At 39.9% G+C, this 23,242-nt stretch overlaps 1 protein-coding gene across 17 annotated transcripts in view; it reads right to left on the minus strand.

Moving 5' to 3' along the window:
• Positions 1-3,553: 3,553 nt before the first annotated feature.
• SLC16A4 (solute carrier family 16 member 4) overlaps positions 3,554-23,242 on the minus strand; it is a 28,795-nt gene continuing 9,106 nt past the window's right edge. For 6 of the 17 annotated variants that reach the window (XM_063624570.1, XM_063624576.1, XM_063624569.1 and 3 more), the window contains 6 exons: positions 22,564-22,707; positions 21,882-22,043; positions 19,770-20,273; positions 17,882-18,093; positions 16,454-16,547; positions 3,554-4,601 (listed from right to left, as the gene is read on the minus strand). In XM_063624570.1, the coding sequence (XP_063480640.1) occupies positions 4,474-4,601; positions 16,454-16,547; positions 17,882-18,093; positions 19,770-20,273; positions 21,882-22,043; positions 22,564-22,707 (1,244 nt within the window). In that variant the 3' untranslated portion in view covers positions 3,554-4,473. Of the gene's footprint in view, positions 4,622-16,453; positions 16,548-17,881; positions 18,094-19,769; positions 20,274-21,881; positions 22,044-22,563; positions 22,708-23,242 lie in introns of all 17 variants that reach the window. The other 11 variants (XM_063624583.1, XM_063624582.1, XM_063624585.1 and 8 more) reach the window with 4 other exon arrangements.

A 23,242-nucleotide genomic window follows, 5' to 3' on the forward strand; every position in this document is an offset into this window, starting at 1 on the left:
TTTTTTGAGACGGAATCTTGCTCTGTCGCCCAGGCTGGAGTGCAGTGGCACGATCATAGCTCACTGCAGCCTCCACCATCTGGGCTCAGGTGATCCACCTGCCTCAGCCACCTGAGTAGCTTGGACTACAGGCGTGTGCCACCATGTCCAGCTAATTTTAAACAAGTTTTTGTAGAGATGGGGCTCACTGTGTTGCCCAGGCTGGTCTTGAACTCCTGATCACTGAAGTGATCCTCCCACCTCAGCCTCCCAAAGTGCCAGGATTACAGGTGTGAGCCACCTGGCCCGCATTCTCCTTTTTGTTTCAATATAGACATTAAAATTTTAGGCCAATTTGAGATAGATTTTTATTGTAACTGCTTTCAATTAAATTAGCTTCATAATCTGTTGATACTGCCAAGAAGCCAGAGTAATGTAAAGGAGAAAGAGTAGGGTTTTGTGTTAGATTGTGTTTGAATTATTACTCCACTACTCACTGGGTATTTAATTTCTTTGACCTTCAGGCTGGGAACGGTGGCTCATGCCTGTAATCCCAGCATTTGGAGAGGCCCAGGTGGGCAAATCACCTGAGGTCAGGAGTTCAAGACCAGCCTGGCCAACATGGCAAAACCACATCTCTACTAAAAGTACAAAAATTAGCTGGGCCTGGTGGTGGGCGTCTGTAATCCCAGCTACTTGGGAGCCTGAGGCATGAAAATTGCTTGAACCCAGAAGGTGGAGGTTGCAGTGAGCCCAGATCATGTCATTGCACTCTAGCCTGGGTGACAAGAGTGAAACTCCCATCTCAAAATAAATAAAACTGAATTATTTTAAAAAATAATAATTTATTTGACCTTCAGTTTCTTCATTTGTAGAATGGGCATCATAGTATGGTATCTCTATCTGCTTCTGAAGGTTATCATGAAGACTAAATAGGATATTTGTCAGCTGGGTGCAGTGGCTCACACCTGTATTCCCAGAACTTTGGGAGGCTGACGCGGGAGATTCACTTGAGCCTAGGAGTTCTAGACCAGCCTGGGCAACATGGCAAAACCCCATCTCTACCAAAAATACAAAACTTTGCCAGGCATGGTGCGCGTCTGAGGTCCCAGCTACTTGGGAGGCTGACGTGGGAGGATCACTGGAGCCCAGGAAGTAGAGGCTGCAGTGAGCTGTGATTGTGCAACTGCACACCAGCCTGGGTAACAGAGCGAGACCTGGTCTCAAATAAAAATTTTTGGAAAGAAAAGATTTTTTTTTTTTAAAAAGGTATGTGTCTACCTCAGTAACTGGTGTATTATTAGATGTTGAAGGAAAGTTATTCACCACTCTACTGCCCCAAGCACACTTAGTCATATGTAAGTTGTGTAATATTTGTTTCCTCTTTGTTTTATGGAATCTCTTGAGGGGGAAGAAAAAATCAGCAACTATTATGCTTTTCTTGAAACTCCATATTTAGCTGGGATGATATTCCTGCATTATGGATTCCTAGAAATGTTTTATATGGCATCTTATAATATTGTCCACAAAAATGACAACATAGCAGTAAATGAACAGGAACATCATAAGTTAATTGTTAATATGATGAACGCATTAGTTATAGAAGTCGTTAGCTTTCTGTAGTCTTGGGATTCAGGCTTTCTTAATTCACACCACCCAGGTTTAGAGGGCCTATTACCGTTGAGTAGGATAAAGAACTTCTCTGTTGCATGAGATTCATAAAACCTAAGAATTCAATTTGGAGTTCTTTAGTTGGTCCTACTTAAAATGTACAGCTTGCTTAGACAGGAGGAAAACAGAAGGTTTCTCTAGGTAGTTGAAGTCCATTTTAAAAATAATTGCTACTCTAAAGAGAAGGAAGAATTAATGAAAGTGGTTCATAAAATCATTGATTTATTTTATCTTTTGTTTTGACATGAAAGCAGAATGGACATTAGCAGCTACTACATATGAAGGGCATTTTGCCTGGTATAAGTATATTTTTCTTTTTTTTTTGAGACAGAGTCTTGCTCTGTTGCCCAGGCTGGAGTGCAGTGGCATGATCTCACTGCCACCTCCGCCTCCCGGGTTCAAGCAATTCTCCTGCCTCAGCCTCCTAAGTAGCTGGGACTATAGGCATGTGCCACTGCGTCCGGCTAATTTTTGTATTTTTAGTAGAGACAGAGTTTCACCATGTTGGCTAGGCTGGTCTTGAACTCCTGACCTCAAGTGATCCACCCGCCTCAGCTCTCAAAGTGTTAGGATTGAAGGTGTGAGCAACCATGCCCGGCACAAGTATATTTTCATGGGTTTAGTCCTCACAGTATATCTGTGAGGTAGGTTGGTGGTATTTTCATTTTACAGAGGAGGAAATTAGGTCTCAGAGAAGTTAATTTTAAGTAACTTTCATGAGGGCATATGGTAACAAGTGGCAGAGCTGATATTTATTATTAACTATTTTTGCTGTTTGTATGTGTAAGGGGGTGGTTTTTTTTTCATATTTTCTTAACATGTAAAATGTAAAATATTAGACATCCACATCTAAATGTAAAAATGACATTTTTTTTAAGTCAGAAAACTGGTTTTCTTTTTTCTTTTGCTTTAGTCAGTCATAAAAACCATATTTAAATAGGATCAACTACTGTTTTTTAACATAACTGAGATTTGAACCCAGATTAATTTGGTTCCAAAGCTTATGCTAGGCCTTGGAGAATACAAAGATGAATGAATCCCCATTCATCTTGTTGATCTTGCAGACTAATGGAAAGGATTGACATGTGAGTTCATGTAGTACTCTGTTAAAAGTTAGATGGGATTCCAGATGAGAATGACAATGCTGGGGAAGATTTTTCCAAAGGAGGTAGCCTTTGAGTGAGTCAGATAGTGAAAAGTGAAATGGTGCCTGGTAGAGAAGGCATACATAGGCAGTGACAGGGTATGGAGCTAAACCAGTCTTCTAGAGTTTTTCTCTGTAAGGAATTAATACACATTTTAAAGCAGAGAGGAATGGAAGAGTGGAATAACGATGATGGTAATAGTTTAAGAAGAATTTTGGACCAGGCGTGGAGGCTCATGCCTGTAATCCCACCACTTCGGGAGGCCGAGGCGGGTGGATCACTTGAGGTCAGGAGTTTGAGACCAGTCTGGCCAAGATGGTGAAACTCTGTCTCTATTAAAAATAACAAAAATTAGCTGGGCATGGTGGCCGATGCCTGTGATCCCAGCTGCTTGGGAGGCTGAGGCAGGAGAATAGCTTGAACCCTGGAGGCGGAGTTTGCAGTGAGCGGAGATCATACCACTGCACTCCAGCCTGGGCAACAGAGTGAGACCCTGTCTCAAAAAAAAGAAAAAAAAAAAAAAAAAGCATTCAGAAGGAGCAGAAGGAGATGCAAAGGGAGGTTGGTGGTATAAGAAACATCTTTTAATTTAAACATATTTCCCATTAAAACCACCTATTCAACTTTCATGTAAATCTTATAAAGAGATGTTTCAATATTTAGTGTGAATATTTTGTTAATTAGATGTAGCAGAAAAATAACGCTTTGATGGGCAAAATTGCTGTTCAGATGATCTTGAAATAAAGAAGTTTTTAAAGCAATTTTTATATGCTTTTTATTATTTAGCCATACATGTTTATCATAGAAATTTAAGAACCTAAGTAATAACAAAGAAAGTAAGGATTACCTTTAATTAAGAACCTAAGTAATACAAAGAAAGTAAGGATTACCTTTGATTAATAAACAAAGATAAACTTTTGGAGGGAGCATATACCATTCCAGTCACTAAGTAAGGTTTTAATATTCAGATTCCAGAATTCTGATCAATCAATGGCTGTGTTTCACACTTCTTTAAATTAAGAAAAAATTTTCTATCCTTACATATTTTAGTGACTGAATTACCATGGTGTAATTGAGAGTTTGGATTTATTATGGTACATTCCAATTTCTATTTAATATATAAGGTGCCTGATTAAAATTTTAGCCTATTTGATTAAATACTAACAATACAGGTTGCTATTACTCTTGTCTTACTACCAATTAGACATTTCTCAGAATGCTAAAGCAAGAAGGAACCTTAAAAACTTATCTGGTTGGCCACGCCCAGTGGCTCATGCCTGCAACCTGGAAAGGTGCAGCACTTTGGAGGACAAGGCGGGCGGATCACGAGGTCAGGAGATGGAGACCATCTTGGCTAACATGGTGAAACCCCGTCTCTACTAAAAATACAAAAAAATTAGCTGGGTGTGGTGGCGTGTGCCTGTAGTCCCAGCTACTTGGGAGGCTGAGGCAGGAGAATCGCTTGAACCCAGGAGGCGGAGATTGCAGTGAGCCAAAATTGCGCCACTGCACTCCAGCCTGGGCAAAAGAGCGAGACTCCGTCTCAAAAAAAAAAAAAAATTGTTTTCCTTCTCATGTTACAAATGTAGATGCATTTCTTTCAAGCTTTTGTTTCCAATGACATATCAGTTTAGGTTTTCTTTCATTAAGCTCTCACTTGATTGCAGTCTTCTTTCTTTCAGGTCAGACTGTTTTTCCATCTTTCGGCCAATGGTACAAAAAAAAAGGAAACTGAAGAGAGGAGATAGCATATGCCAGAGAAGTAGAAAGAGCCATTGTATGTCTGGGTATAATCATATAACCAGCCTGGAAGGAAGGAATGATTTCTGTTAGGGAAGGAAATTTTGCCATTAGTAATTCTCAGCCATGAATAGCTCCTCAAAGCAAGGAGCCTCCTGTATTGTGACCCATTTGAACTTAGTGAAGCTTCTTAGTTGCCCTATTTTTCACTGATAAAGTTGAATCAGCTCCACCTGAGTTAGGGACTTACACTATCTCCAATCTTACCGTGGAAGTTGGAGAAAATTAGGAACACGTACCATTTTATTTTACCATGAATTTTATTAGAAGACCACTATTATGAAGAAAATAATCATAAATTATTATTTTCCAAAGAAAAAAGAGAAGTGATAATAATCAGTTTTCTTTTTTTTCCTTTACTAAACAAAGGCTTGAGTACTGTTAATATTGCTAGGTATTGAGGATACAGTAGTGAGCCGAAACAGATACAGTCCCTGCCCTCACAGAACTTTAGCGGGGAGGTAGGTACCAACCACATAAATAAATAATATGTGATAAGTGCTATGAAGGGAAGGTGCAGGAGGCTATGAGAATGTATGAGAAGGAACTGACTGCTTGATCACGTGGGTTAAACAATGACAAGTTCCCCCCTGAAATCTAAATGCTTTTTTTTTTTTTTTTTTTTTTCCAAGACAGAGCCTTGCTTTGTCACCCAGGTTGGAGTGGTGTAGTGGCACGATCTCTGCTTTGCTTACTGCAACCTCCACCTCCTGGGTTCAAGCGGTTCTCCTGCCTCAGCCTCCCAAGTAGCTGGGATTACAGGTGCCCGCCACCACACCCGGCTAATTTTTGTATTTTTAGTAGAGACGGAGTTTTGCCATGTTGGCCAGGGTGGTCTCGAACTCCTGACCTCCAGTGACCCGCCCACCTCAGCCTCCCAAAGTGCTGGGATTATAAGCGTGAGCCACTGCGCCTGGTCCTAAGTGCTTTTTAAAAGTGTAAGTTGGAGGGTCCGCAAAGTCTTTTGGCTAATGGCACATACTAAAACTTAACGAAACACTTTTTTTTTTTTTTCTTAAACTGAGTAGGTGATAGCAAAGAATATTTATGCTAAGGCACATCATTGCAAAAGTCAACACTGAAAAAGGCAAATAATATCCTTAGTATTATCATGACAATAATTTTGGCCTCCTGGACTTCCTAAAGGGTCTCAGGGATCTCTGGGGGTCTGTTGACCTCACTTTGAGAAGTTCTTTTCTAAAGTATAGTATGTGTATTATATCTGATCACTTATTCAAGAAATTTCAGTGCTGTATGGCAGCACAGGTCTGGGTTCCAGGGATATACCCCTGAACAAAATAGATGAAAATATCTGCCCTCATGGAGCTTACATTGTGTCTTTGATTTTTCCCTTCTGTCTTAGATCATGATGCCTCACTGGATATGTAGAGTATACCCTCCCCCACCTTTTTCTTCTGGTCTGCTTCTCTCATCTCAAGCATTTTCTCTTACGGACAAAGAGGAGATGAGACAAGCAGACCAGAAAAAATTGACTTAATTTATTTTTGTTTTATAGCTCTGTGTTTCCTGTTGTTAATGTAAAAAATAAGCGAATAGAATGTTTTATAACCTCTTAAGTTCAACTAACTTTAAGTCGCTTTTTACTTACTGACTCCTGTTTGATCAGTGACCTGTATTAAATGTTTCTTGGAGTTACTAGAGTGAAAACAACTAGGACAAGTCTTTGTGTTATGTTGATTGTTATTGACCTATAGATCTCTAAGAAATAGGTGACTAGTCTCTGAACTCTTGTAGACATTTCTAGAAAGGAAGGAGTATAGAAGGTAGCAGTCCTTACCCTCCCAGTCCCTTGTCATTCTTGCCTTAGTCCCACCAACACAGCAAATGTATTAAAGTGTATGTGTCTGTGTATGTATATGGGTATATATAAGACCTGTGAATTATAAAATAATGGTCTCAGAAGTAACACTCTGGGGAAAGACTAGGAATTCTTGGACAAAAAGGTAGACAGTGCTACTAAAATGTCAGGTAGGCACAGCTAAAAATAGTAAAAATGGATTGAAGAGAAAAACCGTTTATAAGCCTTTTCATTCTTTCTTTTCTTTTCTTTTCTTTAAATTTCTTGTAGAGACTAGGTCTAAGTTACCCACGCTAGTCTCAAATTCCTGGCCTCAAGTCATCCTCCTGCATTGGCCTCCCAAAGTGCTGGGATTACAGATGTGAGCCATCATGCCGACCAAGCCTTTCATTTTATAAACACACACACACACACACACACACACACACACACACACACTCTCTCTCTCTCTCTCTCTCACTCACTCACTCACTTTTTTTTTTGTTTTTTGAGACGGAGCCTCGCTCTGTCGCCCAGGCTGGAGTGAGTTGCGCAATCTCGGCTCACTGCAACCTCCGACTCCCAGGTTCAAGTGATTCTCTTGCCTCAGCCTCCTGAGTTGCTGGGATTATAGGCGCCTATCACCACACCTGGCTAATTTTTTTGTATTTTTAGTAGAGACAGGGTTTCGCCATGTTGGCCAGGTTGGTCTCAAACTCCTGATCTCAAGTGATCCGCCTGCCTCAGCCTTCTAAAGTGCTGGGATTTCACTCACTCTTAGAATGCTGTTTCTGAAACATTAAGTATTAAAATATAGTCATGTGGCACATTACAGGACAGACCTCATGAGGTTATGATGTGCATTTTTACTGTATGTTTAGATAGAAAAGTACTTTGTTTAGATACAGGAGTATCTTTCTATGTTGAGATACAGTTGCCTACAGTACTCAGCACAGTAACATGCTATATAGATTTGTAGCCTAGGAGCAATAGGCTCTACCATATAGCCTAGGTGTGTGTAGGTATACTGTTCATATGACAACAAAATCATCTAACAACACATTTCTCAGAATGTATCCCTGTTAAGTAACTCATGACTATACTTAATATATTTTCTTACCAGGGCAGGGAATTGTTTAGCATGTTTTAGAATTATTTCTATGTATTTCCATGCAAAATTAGGTGAAATAAAACCTAGATGAAATAATTGTTGTAAATCTGTTTCTCCCAGTCATATTTGATCATTGAGATATTTGTGTTTTTTAGATTCTAAATTAAGATCCAGTTGCCATGCAATAGGATAATAGTATACAGTTGAGTATTTAGTTTTAGGATGCTGTTTATACTAGCAAATATGAGGTAAAATGTAGGATGCAGAAATATACATATGACTGATTATTTTATGAAAGTATTAGTTGTTATAATCAAGCTTATATTTAAGTGGCTACTAGGTAAGTTAAATTTTGAACTTCATTGGTATTGAAACATCTACTTTATTTGATTGGAATAACTAGCCATTTTCTACTGCTAAAAGTAAAAGGATTGGCCAGGCACAGTGGCTCATGCCTGTAACCCTAGCACTTTGGAAGGCCAAGGCAGGCAGATCACTTGAGCCCAAGAGTTCAAGGCCAGACTGGGCAATGTGGTGAGACCCTATCTCTACAAAAAAGAATAAATTAGCTGGGTGTTGGCCAGGCGTGATGCCTCATGCCTATAATCTTAGCACTTTGGGAGGCTGAGATAGAAGGATCACTTGAGCTTAGGCGTTCAAGACCAGCCTGGGCAACACAGTCAGACCTTGTCCCTATTCTATCAAAAATTAAAATTAAATTTAGAAAAATATTGGAAAAGAATAAAGAAAAAGTTAAGGAAAAAAAAAGCCAGGTGTCATGGCACGTGCCTATAGTCCCAGCTACTCAGGAGGCTGAGTTGGGAGGATCACTTCAGCCCAGGAGGTTGAGGCTACAGTGAGCTGTGATTGTGTCACTGCCCTCCAGCCTAGGCAACAGAGGGAAAGCCGTCTCAAAAATTTAAAAAATATATATATAGAGAGAGAGAACGAGTGTATGATTTTATTAGATCTCTGTATTTTTTTGGTAACAGTATGAAAAATCTGTTCAGATGCACTTTGGACCCTAAACGATTTAATGCTTCTAAGTAAATTATTATTATTATTATTTTTTTTTTTTTGAGAGGAGTCTCACTCTGTCGCCCAGGCTGGAGTGCAGTGGCGCAATCTCCACTCACTCCCAGCTCCGCCTTCCGGATTCACACCATTCTCCTGCCTCAGCCTCCCGAGTAGCTGGGACCACAGGTGTCTGCCACCACGCCCGGCTAATTTGTTGTATTTTTAGTAGAGACAGCGTTTCACCATGTTAGCCAGGATGGTCTCGATCTCCTGACCTCGTGATCCGCCCGCCTTGGCCTCCCAAAGTGCTGGGATTACAGGCATGAGCCACTGCACCCGGCCAAGTAAATATTTTTAAAAGAAAGTATTGTTGATAGTTCAGAAGCCACTGTATTCTCACCATTTTAAATGGAAGCACACACGTAAGTTGACATTCAAAAGACTAGATTCCTTTGTGGTCATAGCATAAGCATTGTGAATGTCAGAGAAAGACAAGATTACATACCAGTTATAATCTAGGGTAATGTGCGTGTATCTGAATGTTCACTCTATGACTGGTATTACTGTATGTAGCCAGCACTCTGAGGAATAAACTGGCAGCTGATGAAGAATTATTAAGCTGAAGACCTCTGTAAGCATTTCCTTCGTGTCTACAGGCTACCTGCATCAGATTTACCTGAGATGCATGTTAATAATGCAGATTCATTGGATTCTGTCAAGCATAACTCCATCCTGGGTGGCACTCAGTTGATTCTTATGCACAGTAAAATTATTATTTAACAGGAATAATTATTGTATTTGAAGTTATTAGTCCAGACTCTTTTCTTATATCTATGGCTATAGGACTTGTTTTAGGCAGAAATGTCTAATAATGTTTCCTGTGATAATTTAAAACAAATAGGAAGATTGGGCTGAGCTTCTTTAAACACTTGTGCAAACCAGTTTTTTTTTTACAGTCAGTTAAAAAGGAATAAGAATAATCATTCAAGTTGGATATTTAATATAGGATTCTGAATTCATTTTTTAAGTGTTAATATTTTAAAACTATTCCACATCATTTTATGTGTTAGGCCATACATGTTTCAAAAGGAATTTAGCATCCTGTCTAAAAAGTATTCATACCTTCAGACATCTCAGAACTTGATTGTTAAGCTAAGTTATGAATTTTTTTTTTTTTTTTTTTTGAGATGGAGTCTCACCCTGTCGCCTAGGCTGGAATGCAGTGGTGTGATCTCGGCTCACTACAACCTCCACCTCCTGGGTTCAAGCGATTCTCCTGCCCCAACCTCCCAAGCAGCTGGGATTATAGGCGCGCACCACTACGCCCAGCTAATTTTTGTATTTTTTTTTTTTTTTTTTTTTTTTTGAGACGGAGTCTCGCTCTGTCGCCCAGGCTGGAGTGCAGTGGCGCTATCTCCGCTCACTGCAAGCTCCACCTCCCGGGTTCACGCCATTCTCCTGCCTCAGCCTCTCTGAGTAGCTGGGACTACAGGCGCCCGCCACCACGCCCGGCTAATTTTTTGTATTTTTAATAGAGACGGGGTTTCACCGTGGTCTCGATCTCCTGACCTCGTGATCCGCCCGCCTCGGCCTCCCAAAGTGCTGGGATTACAAGCGTGAGCCACCGCGCCCAGCCAATTTTTGTATTTTTAGTAGAGACAGGGTTTCACTATGTTGGTCAGGCTGGTCTTGAACTCTTGACCTCGTGATCCACCCGCTTCGGCCTCCCAAAGTGCTGGGATTACAGGCGTGAGCCACCGCGCCCAGCCATGAATCATTTTTATTAGGGTTACTCTGTAAGTTTACTGTTGGTCATCTTATTGAAACTTAACATGGCCGGGTGCAGTGGCTCACACCTGTAATCCCAGCACTTTGGGAGGCCGAGGTGGGCGGATTGCATGAGCTCAGTAGTTGGAGACCAGCCTGGGCAACAAGGTGAATCCCATCTCTACTAAAAATAGAAAAAATTAGCCGGGCATGGTGGCACACACCTGTAGTCCCAGCTACTCAGGAGGCTGAGGTGGGAGAATCACTTGAACCTGGAAAGGTGAGCCGAGATTGCGCCACTGCACTCCAGCCTGGGTGACAGAGGAAGACTCCATCTCAAAACAAAAAACAAAAAAAAAACTTAGAAGGTCCTTAATTCCAAAGTTTCTTGGTGCTAGTTCTAAAGTGGTTGAAAATTCTGCAGGTGACTGGTCAGAGTTGAATCAGAACTCCTGTGGTTGGGTTGTAGCATAGTGGCAAATTTCCAAGGTGTGCAAAGACAATTTTCCTCTCATCCCTGGGGCCACTGGAGCCACCAGCTGGCTATTGGCACTCTTGTTCTTTTACTTTGGGTGTATTGTGCAAATATTTTCTATATGTGCCATGATCGGAAAAATCTTGGGAAACTTGGCTTAGCAAATTTAAATTTCAGGGCCTTTTAAGATGGGAACTCAGTAAAGTTTCCTTGATAGAAATTTGCAATAAGATTTACTAGGAATGCTTCAAGTATTAGCTCTGTGCTGTAAGTTTTATTAAAAGGATTGTGGTGTCTATTAGGATTTGGAAGCTGGATTCTTTGGCCTTGCAAAGTGTGTTATATAAGGGAAGAACTCCTCCTCTTCTTAAACCACAGTAGAGAGCTATTTGGAATTTATTTTTGATGCTTTGTAGGTATTCATCAATCTTAGGGAAACTGAATCAAAGTAAAAATCTGTAAGGCTTTGTAGTTTATGGGGAAAATAATCACTAGATACATAAAATATTTACTTTTTTTTTTAGCCTTTTTTTTCCCCACAGAACGTATAGAGGACAGGGCTTTGCTCTGCCTTCTCACTTTGTCCCCACTCACGCCCAACCTCCAGAGTGTGTTTTCCAAGTAAAATTTTACACCATAGAGAAATTCGCAATTGATAGGCCAAGGTGACTGATAAAACTCTAGACGTCAGGATTGGTTTTAGTGGAGCGAGGACCAGATGGAATTTTTGTTTAATACTGTATCTGAAATTGAGGATGGGATAGATAGGAAATGACCTATCATTTCATGAGGAGATGACTTTTCTGTGATAATGGGACAGAGATGAGCTTAGATGGATGAATATATATTTTAGCACTTACCTTTTTCCATAAAACACAAATAGACTTGGTGCAAAATTACCAGTCTCACTCCATGGTATTTCTGCTGAGATCGGTAAATAATAGAGACATACTTCTTTAGGAGCTAGTTGACTTTAACGTATGCTGGAGTACAATTGGCTTACAACTATTTGGCGTTAGAAATGATTTTTCTAGGGCTTGGTGGGGGAAAAACACTTGTGAAATACCTGCTTGACTTAAACTTCAAGATATTTTAAAGTCATTTTATTATCCCACAGCTCAGAATGTCTTCAATTAAAGGTAAGAAAATAAGGTGATGGGCTACAGTGGCTTAATCAGGTGTTCAGTTAATGAAGTAGAAGAAGGATACAGATTCTAATAATTCACAGTTGTAGAGGTTCTAGACTGTTCTTAGTATGAAGTCCTGGCAGTGTATGTGGCAGAGTGAATACTGTTTCACGACCTGGTGAGTCATGTGAGGACTGTGAGTAACTTTTATCTTCTGTGTGTCCCACATAGCGTATAACAGTACTATGCTAGTGATTTGCTTGACAGTTATTGAATGAATGCTAAGTTTTAAATATTTATTTGATAGTTACTTGATTACCAAGTAATCAAATAATTACTTATAGTGTTTTAGGGAGTTTTCAGAAGATATTTGTGATTAATTTAAATAAATGATTATATATGTATATTAGCATACCGTATGCATTTGTCAGTTGGGAAAGGGGGGAATATGGAGAAGTGGGGAACTGCATTCAGTTTTTATTTTACAGGCAACTAATATGGTCCCTTGGTTTTATTTTAAAATGAAACTGAGCCTTGAGCATTTTGAGCTTTCATGTCAAATGCCTTGAATGGAAGAGTAGGAATTTCATGTAGGTAGCTTACATCTGCCCTATATGTTGAAGAATGTGATTAGATATACTTTTCTGCCCAAGGCATTATTTTTGTATTTATATTGTTTTTTGCAGGTTTACTTTTGTTAACAGGGGTCTGTGAGAAATAAGGCTTAAAATATCAATAACTCTCATTTTTCCACAGCCTTCCAAGGCTTCCATCTTTGTGCCAGTGTGTAATTCTGGGTGCCATCTAACCCCAAAAGCAGCAGTTGGGTTTGGATGAGCTGTGTGACATTTGGCCTATAGGTCTACTCACCACCCTGTTCAGGGAACCTGGAACAATCCTAAAACTCACCTACTCTAATGCAGGCCATATTTTTTAATTAAAATTGAAATTGTCACTGAGTATTGGAATAAGAAGGGACTTTGGGGTGGAGTGGGTGGGCAGGGCATTGTCTTACAGAGGAGGTGTGGGGACCGGTAAGTTTTAACTTTCATCCTTTCAATCTCTCAGTTTCAATAAAGATCTTATAAAGAATTTTGTTGCTACCATTATTTCTTAAATTCATGAAAGAAATGTAAGAAATTGAGGTGTATAATTTTCTTGCCCATATTCTCTATATTAAAAAAAATAAGAATAGTGTATATGGTTCTATGAATTTCTTGTGCTATTTTTGCTTTCCTTGAATTACTAAAATGTATTGCATAGAACTAATATTGTTTTCTTTTTTATTTTTATACAGGAAGGAGAGAAATATTGTTCATGTAATGTGTTACCTTTTTTTGTCTGTGTGATCTATAAGAGCATGGCTAAAATGTTACCATTTTTAACTAGTGTTTTGACTGAAGATTATGAAAAGTTTTACTTTTTTTAGATTCCTAATTAAAAATGCCTATACTCTTTTATAGGAGTTTCAGCTTTTGCAATTTGGTAATAACAGATTTAGGTAAGTAAAAAATGAGAATCTCATACAGTTCTAAAGGTCTAAGTTTGGTTGAGAATTTAATGTTTCATCACCAGTAAACCTTTTGATTCAATTAAAGTTCTGCTTACACCTGCAAGAACTGAGTTGATCTGTACATCAACATTTCTGATGTTTCTTTGGTAGTTGCTGCTGGAGTCAGAAGTTAGGAACAAATCTAATGGCCTTTGTAATGTCCTCTGTCATTTCACGGAGGAATGACTTAGAGGAACAAAGCTTTCCTGTAATTTCTTTCTTCAACAGATGGCTAATGGCAACGCATTGCAGTTAGAATCTTGTTTAAGATACTAGGAGCACGTCCTGGACTAAAAATTTCTACATAAGCTTTAGCAACAACCTTATAGCTTCCTTTGACTTTTTTGTAGAGTTTACAGAATGTAAGGCTGCCTAAGTAATACTCTCTGAATTAATGGGTAAAAAATATGAGTTTTTTATCCTCACATATGGTGCTAGGATATACTGGATTTGGGCTAACGAAAGCTTGTTAACTTTTTTTGTCTCATTAACAGAAATATTTTATATCTCATATTTTACATTACACAGGTGTGTGTGTGTATGAAATAAAAGTTTGAAAATAAAGTGATATACTCTTTTTTAATCTGCTCTGTGGTAGTCTATCTTTTTTCATAAAAACAATGAGATCATGACCCAACAAATTTATTTCAGAACTCACATATATACCTGTAGCTTTTTCTTTTCAGGTAATGGTCTTCAGAAAACTTGACTTGTCTTCTCAAGTATTGAACTATTTAAACATTTTATTTTAAGAAGTATACAAAGACATATAGGACATTAAACATGTTATAGTTTTGTTGCCTGTCTTTTTCATTTGAGTAAGATATTCTGTGCCCTTGTATTTGTTACTTCCTTGTACTTTTGGCCCAATAGGCTTGAAAAATTCCAAGGCACTACTGGGACAGCCAGTGAAGAAGGATCAAGACTGAAAAAATGCATCAGCAAACTGAGCTCTGCTTTCTGTATCTCACTGTCCGGGGTACTAGCCATAGAGTAGTTGTGCAAGGTACTTCTGGTATTTGGCCTCCTTATACTAGTCCCTATATAACAATTCTGGGCTTTACTTTATAATTCTAGCCTGCTTTCCAGGTATGAAACGTAGGCTAAGTGTTAGATAGCATGGGAAGGGGTGTGTTCATAAATGCAAATAAGAGAATTGGTTGCATATTTATATAAATTTTTTCTTTAGAATAAGTATGCCTTAATTGAACCTCAGCTATTGGCATATTTTTTGTTCCCAGTAATAATTTTTTTTTTTTTTGAGACAGGGTCTCACTCTGTCACCCAGGCTAGAGTGCAGTGGCATAATCAAGGCTCACTGCACTCATTCCTGGACTCAAGCAATCTTCCTGCCTCAGCCTCCCGTGTAGATGGGACTACAGGTATGCACCATCACACCTGGCTGATTTTTAAAATTTTTTTGTAGAGATAGTGCCTCACTATCTTGTCCAGGCTGGTCTGGAACTCCTGGACTCACACAATCCTCCCACCTTGGCCTCCCTAAATGCTGGGATTATAGTCGTGAGCTACTATGCCAGGCCCTCTCAGTAACAATTCTTGTTATCCTTAGTTTATATTCTCCTTCTTTTAATATTTACTTTTTCCAAGTCTTTTTTTGAGATGAAGTCTCGCTCTGTTGCCCAGGCTGGAGTGAAGTGGTGCAAAGTAAAGTTGGCTCTCTGCAACCTCCATCCCCCAGGTTCAAGCAATTATCCTGCCTCAGCCTCCCAAGTTAGCTGGGATTACAGGCGCCTGCCACTACACTCGCCTAATTTTTGTATTTTTAGTAGAGACCGGGTTTCACCATGGTGGCCAGGCCAGTCTCGAACTCCTGACCTCAGGTGATCCACCCACTTCGGCCTCCCAAAGTGCTGGGATTACAGGCATGAGCCACTGCGCCTGGCCCCTTTCTCAGTCTTAAGAAGTATAAACTTAACATCATTATGAAACTTAATTTTTAAAAAATGATAGTGGGACAAGATCAACTCCCTTCTGTCTTACTTCAGGACTAAAAGAAGCAAAAGTAAGTTTCAGGCTAAGTTCTTTTTTGTGGATGATTAGAAATGTCATAGTAATTTGTACATTGAAATACATTGAGAACCTGTGGTGTGTGAGAAACTAAAGTTTTAGGTCTGTGCCCTAGAAATATTTCTGTGTGAGTATTCAAGTTTGTAATAGTATTAGATTAAATGTTCAGCAAGTACAGAATGTCCAGTTAGGTAAAAAGTGAATGTAAAACTATAATTTGAATCTTAAAGTTAACTTACATATCAGAACTCCCCAAATGTTTACTTGTATATAATAATTTCCAATGGCCCCCAATATCCTCTCCATAGAGATGGGGCCTTTAGGCCAAGTATCCTCCCATCCTTGGTACCAACAATTTGAAGGGCCTCTTTTCAAAGAGAGATACTTAAAGAACAGATAACAGGCAATCTTGGACATCCATATGGCACATCAGAAGAACAAAAGTGTCAGGCCTATACCTTTCAAGCTCTATAAAAATGACTCATATTTAGATACAAGATGTTAGTCGTTCATTGTTTTTTTTTGTTATGTTTCATTTTTTATTTTATAGAGACAAGGTCTCTCTGTTACCCAGGCTGGTCTCGAACCCCTCAGCTCAAGTGATACCCCTGCCTTGGCCTCCCAGAGTACTAGAATTACAGGCGTGAGCAATTGCTCCCAGCATTTTTTTTTTTTTAAGCATCATAGGTCTTTGAGGCTCTGAAAAAACTGGATTGTCTCCCCAGACAAGTAGACATAGATCCAGTGTCTGCCCTACAACTCCCAAGAATGTAAGAATCTGCTTAAGGCACATCTTAAGATAATACAAGAATCTGAGCCTTCAGATTTTCCTGCATTGGTGGTGGAGTGAGTAGATATAGGAAAAGTGGAAATAATCTGTTTCTTTTAACCTGATACTGTCATTACATGTTACCATTAATCCTGGATCAGTGTTTCCCTTTTATTGCTATTGAAATTTGTCCAGAATGTGGTGAAGGTGTTACCTGCTATAGGTGGTCCAGAAAGGACAGCCATCCCAGCAAAGAAACTGGCAAGTCCCAAAAACCTGTTTACTGTAGAATTCCTACACAGATCAACCTGTAGGAATTAGAATTCAGTGTTAGCCATATTAAGGGTGAAATTCTATAGAGACCTATGCCTGAAAAGGACAAATACTATTTATATCATCTCAAGCTACAAACCGTGCGACTTCTCCCAATATTGTGAAAGAGCTGAGGACTAATAGCGAACAGTAAATGCTAGGTAGGCAGTGTTTTCAGTTTATTAGTAAGAACACAAGTTTTTATTTTCATTTTAATTTTTTAGGAGGTTCATGGGTACTTCTTCCCCAAACCTTGCTGCTTTTCTCAATTAGGAAATGATATTTACAATATGAATTAATAGTGATATTCTTTTTTTTTTTTTTTTGAGACAGGGTTTCACTCTGTCACCCAGAGTGGAGTGCAGTGGTGTGATCGTGGCTCACTGCAACCTCCACCTCCCAGGCTCAAGCGATCCTCCACACCTGGCTAATTGTTTTATTTTTCGTAGAGATGGGGTTTCACCATGTTGCCCAGGCTGGTCTCCAACTCCTGAGCTCAAGTGATCCACCTGCCTCTGCCTCCCAAAGTGCTGGGATTACAGGTGTGAGCCACCACACCTGGCCAGACGGTGATACTCTTGAATCCCCTAAGGCTAAGTATCAACCATTGGTTGTAAGTAATCAGATATCACAAGGAGTTAATTTCAGCTTTAGGAAGCTTGATTTTTGCCTGTGCTTCATATAATAACTTGTAGCACTTACGCTAATATTGATAGAACAGAAGTTTTCTAGGAAATCTGTTCCAGAATGTTGAGAACCTGGTTCTAAGGAGAACCCATGAGATTCCCAGGGGTTCCCAGAACACCGAAGTGTTTGCGTAAGTATTTTGGTTCCATCTGGGTCGAGGACTTTGAGTCAGTTTAGGGTAAAAATGGAGAGGAAGTATAAAACAATGGCCCTGTGAAAGTACACAGGACCAAGGCAATAACTTCAAGAGAGAAACCACACTGGTCAGGAAATCCGTTTTTCTATTGAAGTGTTCTCAGGGATCTCTTAAGATTGTCTTAAAAGGAGCCAAACAAGTTTCTGGAGCTGAAGGAGAGAAGTGAACACAAGCCTAATCTAGGAGACTGATAAGTAAAAAAGAATCCTGCTGACCCCTTTTTTGCTTTAATTTTATTCCTGTCCCATGTGGATAGTCCTCTCAACATCCCTCCCCTCTCACACACAAGATGAGTAACTGGACAGGATATAGCTGCAGAATTTCTAAGGTCTTTGAAATGATTTTTTAAGTTACAAAATTAATACAAAATATGTATTTTGGGGAGATTGTTACTGATACTTGCTTTTACTAAATGGTTTAACAATGTTAATGAGTGTGTCTACTCACCAGTACAGGCAGTATCAATGCCAGGTAACCACCAGCAAAGATGGCAAAGCAGATGGTGTAGGTCATAAGTAGTGGAAATGTGGTGGCTAAAGGAGCAAGCAGGTTAGTGATGCCGCAGAGGATGAGGTAAGACTTGTGGTAATGATACTTCTTAATCCAGTTTTGATCAGCAACCCATCCAGAAATAATCTGACTGACCGTCTCAAGGATACCTGGAACAATATTGAAATCTTTTTATTTTCCTGGCCCCTTTGAAAAATGTGAATGCATACGGCATCATTTCCCAAGTAATATGACCTCATCCTGAGGCCAGGATATGTGAGGAAAAAAATGATTTTATTTGTGTACCAGTAAGCTCTATTATTTACTTACCTATTCCAAATACATTTAATAAAATAGCAAAAAAGTCTCCACAAGAGTTGTGTAGAAGACCCATGTAGTTAGTGTTTTTTTCTGATTGTGTTTGGAAAGCTTACATCACTACAGTGGTAATCCCTGGTTACAGAGGACCCTGGGCACACGAGGCCATGCAGTCTCTTCGTCTAAGAGGTCCTGCAAGTGAGAAAATGAAGTTTCCAAAAGACAGACCTTCAGGTCAGGGTCTTGGGGAAGTCATATTGTAGAAGATTGGAGTATAAATAAGTCTTCTGTTAAAAAGGAGATGTTGGGACTCAATTGCATATGAAGTTTTAGGAATTAAGTCCTCCAAAGTTTATGCTTTATTTGAAAATATGTAGGCAGTCTGGAAATGGGAGATCATATTTTGGACCATTTCACCTGGCCAAATCCCTCTCTCCTAGATCAAGCATTCTGTCTTTAAACAGTTTTATGAGTAGTCAATTAAAATAGTTGTTTCTATTTATTTATTTATTTTTATTTTTTTTTTGAAATGGAGTCACGCTGCATTGCCCAGGCTGGAGTGCAGTGGCGCAATCTCGGCTCACTGCAAGCTCTGCCTCCTGGGTTCATGCCATTCTCCTGCCTCAGCCTCCTGAGTAGCTGCTACTACAGGTGCCCGCCACCACGCCCGGCTAATTTTTTGTATTTTTAGTAGAGATGGGGTTTCACTGCGTTAGCCAGGATGGTCTTGATCTCTTGGCCTCATGATCCACCTGCCTTGGCCTCCCAAAGTGCTGGGATTACAGGCGTGAACCACCACGCCCAGTTAGTTGTTTTCATTTTTAATTTACATTTTAACTTATTTTAAATATCAGACAATCCATAAGTGACTAGCCTTAAAAGTCATATTTATCTGTTTTACTATGAGTTCAAGGGGAAAATTCCTTAGCTACAAATAGTAAAACATTATTGAATGCTTACTACAGGCCAGGCACTATTCTAAACTCTACATGCATTGCTTTTTTGATCCTGACAATCTTATGAGGGTAGATACTATTATCCCTGTATTACAGGTGAGGAAATGAAGGCACCATGAAGCAAAGTAACTTGCTGAAGTTCCCACAGTTAAGAAATACAGAGCAGGAGGCTGAGCCAGAGAAGTCTTGCTCCAGAACCAATCCTTTGAGCCACTGCACTGTGCTGTCTACCTGGGGTTTTCTGTTCCTTATAGTGGCTATTGCCACTGAGCATCAGCTTTTTGAAATTTCCGCATTTATCCAATAAATGTCTGTTGTGTCAAACACTGTTATATGAAGATGAACAAGACTTGATTTAGGGTCCACTGTCTAGTAGGGGAGCCTGTGTGCAGTGACAGAGATCTCTTCCAGGGAAATGCCAAGGTGCTCCATCTAGCCTCGAAAATTTTACTTTCTCTGGACCTTCTACAATTCCTCTTTTGTTTTTCTTTAGCTTTTTGTTAAAATGTAATAAATTGTAAAATTAAGTTGATCTTTCCTTTTGGGTAGGAGGCTGACATAGGCTATCTTACCTGCTACAGAAACGAGGTAAGAGGCATCCATGATGTCAATCCCCAGTGTTTTGGCTCTGGCTACCAGGTGAAAGGTGGGGATGAAGTATGCTAACTGACTGAGGAGAAAAGACCAAGTAAATATGTAGAAGAAAGGATTTCTAAAGAGAGAAATATCAAAGAGTTGTTTGCAGCTCCACGAAATAACCTTATCACTTTCTTCATTACTTTTTAATAATAGTCTGTTCCTGTTAGGCCCATTGTAGAGCTCTTCACTTTGATTTTGTGAGACTATTAAATTTTTGCTAGGTAGTCCAGCCTTCTGCGTAGTACTGTCCTTGATGGTAGACTCTTCTGTCTCATTGCAGTGTGTTTCTGTTGCACATGCCTCTGGACCATGTGCAGACAAACTGCTGCCTTTATCTTTAGTACCAGAATTGTTCTCACTTTTGATATGGATGGGTCTTAAGAGCATACTAGAAGGCACCAAATTCAATGCGATAGCTCCAAATAATATAAGGGCACCTAAATAGGAGGGAGAGATTGAGCAATTAAAAATAGCCTTTCAGTTCACAATACTGCTTTGTGTTCATAGGCTCAGAAGAGGCCCCACTGGCATAGCCCATTAATTCTTGAAAACATTACTTTGTCTCCGATTTGACTTATTAGTCATATACACTGCTGTATCCATGTAATCCATGTAGTGCTTTGGAGATAGAAAACCAGAAAGCTGCACCAATAGATGGGATAAAAGGAGAGATGGTGGCTATTTGTGCTAAGGGGGGGTGGGGGGAGGAAGTGTTTGGAGGGAGAGGAGGGTGTTTCAAATGCTAAAAAATTAAAGAGAAAATTTAAATATCCTGAAGTGAGAGTACAGATTTAGGTACAGAAAAAATAGAATAAGATGAAAGAAATCATTTGGAAACAGCCTTAGAAGAGGGGACAGCTGGCCAGGTGCTATGGTTCATGCCTGTAGTCCTAGCATTTTGGGAGGCTGAGGCAGGCAGGTCACTTGAGCCCAGGAGTCCAGGACCAGCCTGGGCAACATGGTGAAAACCTGTCTCTATAAAAAAATTAACCTGATGTGGTGGTGTGCACCTGTAGTCCCAGTTACTTGGGAGGCTGAGGTGGGAGGATCACTTAGCCTGGGAGGTGGAGGTTGCAGTGAGCCGATATCATGCCACAGCACTCCAGCCTGAAGGACAAAGCGAGAGAGCCTCTCTCAAAAAAAAAAAGCGGGGGGAGGAAGGCATGGATAGCCTTTCATCCCATGATATTTTTTAGATCGTCCTTAAAAGATGACAGATGCTAATCTTGCCTTTAAAGCTGAATAGTTGCTTGCATTCAGCATGTCCTGATCAAAGCTATGACTTGTATGGTGCTTCTAAAGATAGAATGGGCTATAGGTTCTGCTATCCTATCATGGGTTTGTCAGCTGGTCCCATTCACCATGAGACTACTGAATAGTTAGGAAAGATTCAACAAAACTGCCATGTAGATAGCAATAGTCATATGAATACACACATATACATATATTTTTCCAGTAGTTTAAGATTATTTTAATCCAAATGTCTTAGTTACAAAGAAAATTGTGAGATGAATCATTTTTTATTCATTTGTGAAAATTTATGGTTGACATATAAACTATTAAGGAACATACTCTTTTTGCCAAAGTATTTGTTTCTTTTTCATCTATTTTAGTGAGTCCGATGGGGGAGGTGTTTTTTAAATGCAGGTTTTTGTCTTAAAGGGAAAATGGGAAAAGTGAGTGTTTTTGATGGGGCGGGCGGGCGTGGGAAGGGGGAAGCCTTGTTTCCCCAGAAGTATTGCTTTTACTGCAAGCTGTTTCCAGCTGCACAGAATGCCCTTCATCTCCTCAGACATTGAGCCCTATGGTGAATTCTGAGTGGCTTGTGTGAGCTGGCAAAGCCTGCAAGTATTTCAAGATCTCTTTTGCATATGTATTCTCCAGGGAAGAGAAGCATGTTTACTTTAGAAATTATGCTCATTTCCTCTCTTGCAATACCTTGTGAAATCGATTGCTCTAAAAGTCTTAACTTCCATTTCTCAAAGGGAGAAAGCTGAACGCTAAATATTGCACAGTTGATAGTAAATAAACTTAGAATGACTTACCCGTCCAGTCATACAGATCTATCAGGAATTTTGTAAAGGGTGCCAACAGAAAAGTCAGTCCCATCCCAGAACGGGCAATCGCTGTAGAAAGAGCCAATCGTTTTTTGAAGTATTTAGTAGTTACCACAGCAGCTACTTGGTATAAGAAAGCAGAACCCAAACCTAAAAGAAAAACATAATAGTTTAGAATCACTGTCACATTAAGTGGCTTGGTACCAGAAAAGATAATCTCCTGGATCCGAGATAATACAACTAGGCCTTTTGGACCCAGGAACAGTAGAAGGGAAGAGCCCTGTTCCATCTTCTATCTTCTATGGATGGATGCATACACACACACACACACACACACACATATTTTGAGACAGGGTCTCACTTTGTCACCCAGACACTGTCACAGGAATGCAGTGGTGCAATCTCGGCTCACTACAGCCTCAGCTTCCTGGGCTCAAGCAATACTCCCGCCTCGGCCTCCCAAATAGCTGGGACTACAGGCATGTGCCACCACTGGCCTGGCTAATTTTTGTATTTTTAGTAGAGACAGGGTTTCACCATGTTGCCCAGGCTGGTCTCGAACTCCTGGACTCAAGCAATCCACCCGCTTTGGCCTCCCAAAGTGCTAGGATTACAAGTGTGAGCCACCACTCCCGGCCTTCTATGGTCACATAATTAACAATGGACTCACCAGGTAGAAGTCCCATAGTCACACAAAGAAAAGGAATACTTGTGGCCCAGCTGCTGATCAGATATCCACCAGTAACAAGGAAAGCCCCAAGAATGGAGGTAGTTTTCTCTCCAAGTATGTCACAAATAATAGCAACCAGGGGACCTTAAGAAAGAAAGGCAATTCTTAAGTAAATATGAAATGGCATCTCTTATCCTCTGATGGCAATTTAAATGAATGACAAGGAAAGCAAGAGGACTGTTTACTTTGAAGTATTACGTATTCTTCAAAAATTTTTCATATCGGGTTTCTTAATATCACTAATCCCACCCACACTATTTTAGTTTTTGGAAGGGGAGTTTAAAAGAAAATGTTGATTGCAAATAAGGTTTGGAGGGGAGGTGTTTTGATATGCATTATAGAACCTCCACAAAAAGATTGCATCTAGTGTTCAATAACTAGAATAAGGCTGAATCACTTATCTGCTCTTTCACCCTGTTACAGCTCCAAATAAAAGGAGGAGAAATTGGTTCTATAATTCGTTTTGGGGCTGGACGCCGTGGCTCTTTAATCCCATACTTTGGGAGGCCAAGGTGGGCAGATCACCTGAGGTCTGGAGTTTGAGACCAGCCTGGCCAACATGGTGAAACCCCATCTCTACTAAAAATACAAAAATTAGCCAGGCATGGTGGTGGGCACC

This window comes from Symphalangus syndactylus, chromosome 12, assembly GCF_028878055.3.
Source record: "Symphalangus syndactylus isolate Jambi chromosome 12, NHGRI_mSymSyn1-v2.1_pri, whole genome shotgun sequence".
Lineage (NCBI taxonomy): Eukaryota > Metazoa > Chordata > Mammalia > Primates > Hylobatidae > Symphalangus > Symphalangus syndactylus.